The 7,500-nt window shown below is 41.1% G+C and overlaps 1 protein-coding gene across 1 annotated transcript in view; it reads left to right on the plus strand.

Annotated features, from left to right (window-relative positions):
- LOC113808795 (protein lifeguard 3) overlaps positions 1-4,319 on the plus strand; it is a 25,519-nt gene extending 21,200 nt beyond the window's left edge. The window contains exon 9 of the mRNA XM_070137227.1: positions 480-4,319. Within this exon, the coding sequence (XP_069993328.1) occupies positions 480-675 (196 nt within the window). The 3' untranslated portion in view covers positions 676-4,319. The remainder of the gene's footprint in view (positions 1-479) is intronic.
- Positions 4,320-7,500: the final 3,181 nt, after the last annotated feature.

Here is a 7,500-nt window from a genome sequence, read left to right on the forward strand (position 1 = left end):
GTTTCGTTAATATCTCTTATAATATAACTGTGTGTGTGTGTGTGTGTGTGTGTGTGTGTGTGTGTGTGTGTGTGTGTGTGTGTGTGTGTGTGTGTGTGTGTGTGTGTGTGTGTGTGTGTGTGAGAGAGAGAGAGAGAGAGAGAGAGAGAGAGAGAGAGAGAGAGAGAGAGAGAGAGAGAGAGAGAGAGAGAGAGAGAGAGAGAGAGAGAGAGAGAGAGAGAGAGAGAGAGAGGAGGGGTGATAAAAATCTGTGTTATTGAATGCCATCCATTAAAGGTATGTGTCAATGAATTTGTGCATGGGCTTGGATTTATTTTGTTTGGAATTTCTTAAACCAAAATTTATCTCATTATCTTTCTCCTAAAAGCTTATTTACCTGAGTGTGAATTTTCAATCTTGTGTTTGATCAATGCATGTTATTTACATTTTGAAGAAATACATGTATTATATGACAGGAGTTGGTATGGCAGGAACTGATTCATGAACTTACTTGATGAGAGAGTCTCATTCTGTGCTTGTTCTCCACAGTACCTAGTGTATGATACGCAGATGGTGGTTGGTGGCCGAAAGCACCAGATTTCACCCGAAGAGCATATCTATGGTGCGCTGACACTCTACCTCGACATTGTTTACATCTTCATCAGTCTGCTTTCACTATTTGGAAACAAGAATTAAGCTGTCCAGTACTGTCCCTGAAACATGCTACGTTACTATGGAGATGATCCCATTATAGTGCAGATGAAACTTTGTAGAGTCAAAGTTGATATTTTCATCCAGGCATTTTTTGCCAAATCTTTCATTTATCCTGCTGAAGAAATAGAAATAACCATCTCTTCTACCTATATTGCCAATTTTATGAAGAAGCAAATGAGGTTGTAAGTCTTTTTACCTGATGCATTGATGTAAGGTGAAACTTTGCCGATAAACACATTCTACTTGGGTTCCGTTGGGTTAAGGGGAAGAGGAAGAAAATACCTCCCATGTAAATACTTTTGTATTCAATGATTCTAGAAATCTAATGTTCACAGATATACTTTCAAATTTTTTCTTTCCTTAAGAGAAAATCTCATTTCGTATTTCATACACATCTGTTACTAGAGTAATATTGATGGAAAAGGTTGGCCATTTACATTTTGAGACTCAGATATGCCTATTCTTTAACTATTGACTGCGTAGTTTACATGAAAATAGTAAACATTATAATGCTTAATCCCTGTAACTGACTACTTATTTTTTGTATTTGTTTGAAAACAATCTTATGAAGGCATAGTTCTTGAAAACTAACAGTGAACACACACTTACACCACGAAGGAACACACACACACGCACACACACACGCACACACACACACACACACACACACGCACACACACACACACACACACACACACACACACACACACACACACACACACACACACACACACACACACACACACACACACACACACACACACACACACGTACACACACACACACACACGTACACACACGTACACACACACACACGTACACACACACACACGTACACACACACACACGTACACACACACACACGTACACACACACACACGTACACACACACACACGTACACACACACACACACACACACACACACACACACACACACACACACACACACACACACACACACACACACACACACACACACACACACACACACACACACACACAACCCCCCCCCCACACACACACAACCTCCCCCCCCACACACACACAACCCCCCCCCCCCCACACACACACACACACAACCCCCCCCCCCACACACATACACACACACATACACACACACACACAACCCCCACACACACACCATGAACAAACACACACAGACCACGAGCGAGCACACAAACGAGCACACGCACACCATGAACGAGCACGCACACACCAGGAACGAGCACACACAGGCCACAAACATGTGCCTGCACACCACACTCCACAAACACACACTCCATGCACAAACACACCCACACACTCCACGCACAAACACACACACACTCCACGCACAAACACACACATACTACACTCCACGCACAAACACACACATATTACACTCCACGCACAAACACACACACACACTCCACGCACAAACACACACACACTCCACGCACAAACACACACACACTCCACGCACAAACACACACACACTCCACGCACAAACACACACACACACTCCACGCACAAACACACACACTCCACGCACACACACACACACACACACACACACACACACACACACACACACACACACACACACACACACACACACACACACACACACACACACACACACACACACACTCCATGCACAAACAAACAAACAGAAGAATCCTAAAAGATGGGCATGAGGAATTGCAGAGCTCTTCTATTTGATGCTTAGGGTATATTGATGTTGTATTCATGTGTATCCTTCTCTGTGTATCTTATTTATAGGGTTGAGATCACAAGTCATTCGTATTTGAATTGAGTGAAGTCTTGAAGTTGTATAGTTAATTGTGATTATCATTAAATTGTGTCATATATAGGTTTCTAATTTAGGGTGAATTTTAACACAGCCATTTAGAAATACTGCCTACCAATCTTAATGTTTGTAAGTTTAAATTTTGTCAGATTCTTTCAAATCCTCATATCTTCATTCACCATAAGTACATACAGAAACTTGAGCTTTATTAACTTTATATAGGCCTGCAATGCTACAATATTCAGTGCAAAATAAAATGGTACAGTGTATTAACCTACCTGGAATCCTGTCAAGACAAGGACCTATAGTACATATTTAACACATGGTGGAAGTATACTTTTCCTTTGATGCTCATATTCCATTGGGACTTGGGCCATTGCTTATGAGAGAGAGTGGTCACCATAGGTCAGAGATTACTAGTGTGCATAATCTCTAGATGTTGGCTACTGGAACGATGTACAGTTGTGGAGAGTTTAGTGGATCTTTAGGATTCAAAAAGAAACAGACTTGTAGATGGACTCTTCTTTAGCATGGTGAGACAATAGTTGACAATAGACTTCACACTTACAGAGTACCATATAGTTACTAAGGCCTTAATGTATTTAAGAAGTGAAAGTTGTAATCACATTCATCTCTTGCGGTGAAGTAGATTAATGCATGTAACAATTCTGAAAGGAAATGAAAAGTGATCCACCATATTCTTTAATAATATTTTTATCACTTTCTCTCTACAAAGGAAAGGCATTTGAAAGTGCTTCAGAAGGAGCATTAGTGCTATAACCTGCTGAAGTATAGACAACAAAGATTGAAATTGTACTTTATATATATATATAAATTGTGAAAGTCTAGAGGTTGTATTGTATTTATGTATACTTGCAGAAGTTTATGTATTATTACTCCAGTCTTAATAGTTTAGTATGAAGCAATTATATATGTAAAGCAGATTATCTACTTTATTCATAGTCAGCCTTAAAAATATTGTCTTGGCATTTTTCATTGTATTTTCCTAACAAAAAACATTAGATATGTATAATAGAACATAAGGGTACAAGTTTTAATGAAGCAGTCCTTAAGGTCATTCAGAAGTCAGTTACTTGTGTAATTTGATTTTTAATGCTTATGAAATTATGGATGTTTCAAGGTAAAAAGTCCAGTAGACCCCAGTCTTTGCATAGGAGCCAGGCTTTCTTCTTGCTTTCCGAACGTCTCGGCAGTTTATTTTCCAGTTCTTTCCCCAATGTTCCTAGACTGAAAAGCAACTGCTTGATAGTCTTTATCACAGAAAGAACATTATTGATTTAGCTAATTTATTTTTTCACCATCTTAATCCACTGCCTCTATAAAATACATTCTGAGAAATATCCAAGTAGTGCCTTTTCCAGAATTTGGTTAGCTGATCACAGGAAACCATGGGATGTAGGTATTACGCAAGTAAATGAGTTTGTCTGGCCGAGGAGGAGTGCTCAAAATATTTTTTGAGGAATATAAAGGAAATATAATGATTAGAAAGCAGTTTCTCATGGTGCCAGTGTTTTAAGAAATTGGGTACAACTGCAAAGATTAATTGACCAAAAAATATGTGCTAAAACATTCTCATAGGTTGCAAATAATGTATTTTGATTATTTTGACTGACTATGATGTGTGCATTTGTTTTGATTTTATTTTCATTTTCATTTATGTCTGTATCCTTATATTTTTTCCTTTTTTTTTTCTTTATCTTTTACATTTAGACACGGCATTATACAGATGAGAATTGCATGCATGTAATAGTTAAGGCATGGCTATGTACCTATGATCAGTGTATGTGATAATCGATAATACAAGTATTTAAACCAGACTGAGATTCATTTACACCCCCAAAGGAAAGTGTGAGCAGTATGAACTAGTAATTTTGTTGGATACTTGCAACTATACACAAACACACACACACACACACACATTCACACTCACACTCACACTCAGTCACTCTTACTTTTGCTTGATATTCCCCCTATCCTTCTTCCTCCCACTCGCTCTCAATCTTTCCCTATTATCCTTACCGCTCCTGCCTGGATGCTCACATGACTCTCTTTTATCACAAGTGTCCTCTGGTTCATCTTCCTCCAGATTTGCCTCCTCGGACTTCATCTCCTCCTGTTCTCTTGTCTCATTCCCCAAATTATTCTACTTCTCTCACGCCCATTTCTACCCTTATTATCTGCTGATTGCTCTGTAATGGCTTTTTGCAGTGTTCCTCATACAATGCTTCTCCTTCCTCAGACATAGATACTATCCATTTGATCAAATCACCCTTTACCCTAAGCCCCCTTCTCCCTTTTGCCAATCCCCACCTTACTCAAAGTGCACCCCCACTTTCCCCTCTTCACTACCATACTATCCCATAACGCTCTTGATATTAATGTATTTGGGCTAATCATTAACCCATTTTACCCTTTTCATCTCAGTACTTTAGTGCATTATGACCTTTGATGTCTGGCACATTTATTTGTTTTAACCATTAACCCTACCTTCGCACACACAACTTCTACGTGATACTATCCATACACACAGCCACACAGTTATCCATACATTATTGTGTAGATACACATACACTGGATATACTTATGCCCATAATGTATGGCATTGTTGGTGGAAACCAAAAAAGTCAAGACACTTGGTGAGTTAATTTAGTTCTAAGTGGAAAACGGTTACAACTTGCTTTTTTCTCTCTTGGGGAATAATGTATTTATGATAGAGTACGTACTCAAGACAGTGCTTTATGAGGTATAGTTGCGGACATGACTGCCACACCGCCGGAGCCCACACACACAGGTGATTGGTTGACCGTTTTGTGTGTGGGAAGGTAGGAGCAGGTAGGTGGGGGGCAATGTTGGGACGCCTTGGCGGTAGAATATTCGTTAAATTTACAAATGTGAAACATTATCTCAAGAAGGTAAAATGCGAATCACATGTTATATCATCTGTAAATGTAAATAGTATGATTTTCACACATGATTTATTGTGTCTACACGGCTCTCTTATGGAATTTATGAATGGCAAATTACCCAGTTGTTTGATGGGTTATTTATGCCGACGATTTGTTAGACGGTCGGTTTTAACACTCGGGTCACATGGAGAGAACATTAGGTCAGAAATTTCAGAGAGGTAGACCGAGATACCGTTAAGGACGATTAATCATATCCCAGGTCGATATTCATATTTAAATACAGGGACAGTAAAAAATATCAAATTTATTTCTCTCTCTTTCTCTCTCTCCCTCTCCCTCTCCCTCTCCCCCTCCTCCTCCTCCTCCTCCTTCCTCTCCCTCCCCCTCCCCCCTCTCCCTCTCTCCCTCTCTCCCTCCCCCCCCTCTCTCTCTCTCTCTCTCTCTCTCTCTCTCTCTCTCTCTCTCTCTCTCTCTCTCTCTCTCTCTCTCTCTCTCTCTCTCTCTCTCTCTCTCTCTCTCTCTCTCTCTCTCTCTCTCTCTCTCTCTCTCTCTCTCTCTCTCTCTCTCTCTCTCTCTCTCTCTCTCCCTCCCTCCCTCCCTCCCTCTCTCCCCCCCCAGTGCGAAATATATTCAGAGAAGGAACGTTCTTAACAACCAAGTAAGCATTGCTAAAGTTTACTAAACAAGCAGCTATGGTTTAGACATTAGTTTTGACATATTTGATAATGTTGAAGGTGTAGCAGTCATTCTTGCCAAGATATCTCCTTGTCTGTCTGTGTAACTGCGTACAGTTATACTGTGGATGACGGTGCAAGGGAGAGGGGGAGTCCAGTACGTATTGAACATGTGTTATATCACGATTATATAATACCTTGATTCACAAGTGTTTACTCTATCAATATAGATTAATATTCAAGAGCTGTATGACCTTTGATGCCTATCACATTATTACTTACTTTGTCCCACTTACTGTTCATGATAATGCTAAAATTACTGCACTTCCGTTCGCTACCCCAGTCCTCGGTCCACCTTCCTCTACTCTGCCACCCCTCTCTTCTATCCCCGAGCCGTCCCACCGTGGTCCCCCACCTACCAACTCCTACCCTCCCACACGCAAACCTGTCAACCAGAAACGACCCAACGCCTGTGTGTGGGCTCCGACTGTGTGTTAGAATCATGTGTCCGCAACTGTACATGAATATCGATTGTCTGGATAGTTTTCCATTAAACTTCATGGTGAAATGCACGATAGTGTGTATACTCGTTCCTATGAGTCGAAAGAGGGAGAGCCTTAATTCAGTTATGGTTGTACTCATCGATTTTTTCATGTGAAGTTTCTATTGATGTGCGCCAATGTGCATATCTTCGACTGCAGTAAATAGATGATTACAAATGACCAACACCCTTGACCTTCACCTCCCAGAGGGATGCGAGATAATCTCTTGTGTCTGGACCTCACGTCGGAGACCCGCAGAATAAGAATGAACACCTTTCTTGCTATGCTGAAGGCCAAGGCTATAAGACTATATGACCAAGGTTCAGTACTTCAGTCCAGAGATCGGACGTGGTACAGGCGTTTCCAAAGCGGGGGTATGGGAGGACCAAAAGCTCACTTTCCAGAGGGAGGACCAGTACGGGGTTGACAGCACAAAGACAAGGATATGCGAGAGATACTTCATGTGTTCACATGCTACGCATGCTGTCTGCCCCATTATGAATTATGCTTCAGTTACTTATTACTATTACACCCAGGGAAATTTGAATATCCGGGTGACCCTGAACTCCCACACCAATTAAAACTTGCTGAGACCACATGAACTTGATATCGAACTATAAGTAATCCGCTCTTGGCAGACCAATGCAGGGCGCTGATACGTTTTCAGCCCAAGGACTAGTTTTCAGCTAAGAGTTGGACGTTTCCCACCTGATTATGTCCTACTCATGCTATACGGACGGACTTGTCCGGTTGATCCCACTACCCACACTACAGGCGCTGGCGGCCATGTGTGCCAGACTGGGGAACACGTTATCCATATTAATTCAAGGACATATTGACAGCGCTCAAAAAGGCACGCTCAATGACAATATCT

Source organism: Penaeus vannamei, chromosome 22, assembly GCF_042767895.1.
Source record: "Penaeus vannamei isolate JL-2024 chromosome 22, ASM4276789v1, whole genome shotgun sequence".
In the NCBI taxonomy this organism is placed as follows: Eukaryota; Metazoa; Arthropoda; class Malacostraca; order Decapoda; family Penaeidae; genus Penaeus; species Penaeus vannamei.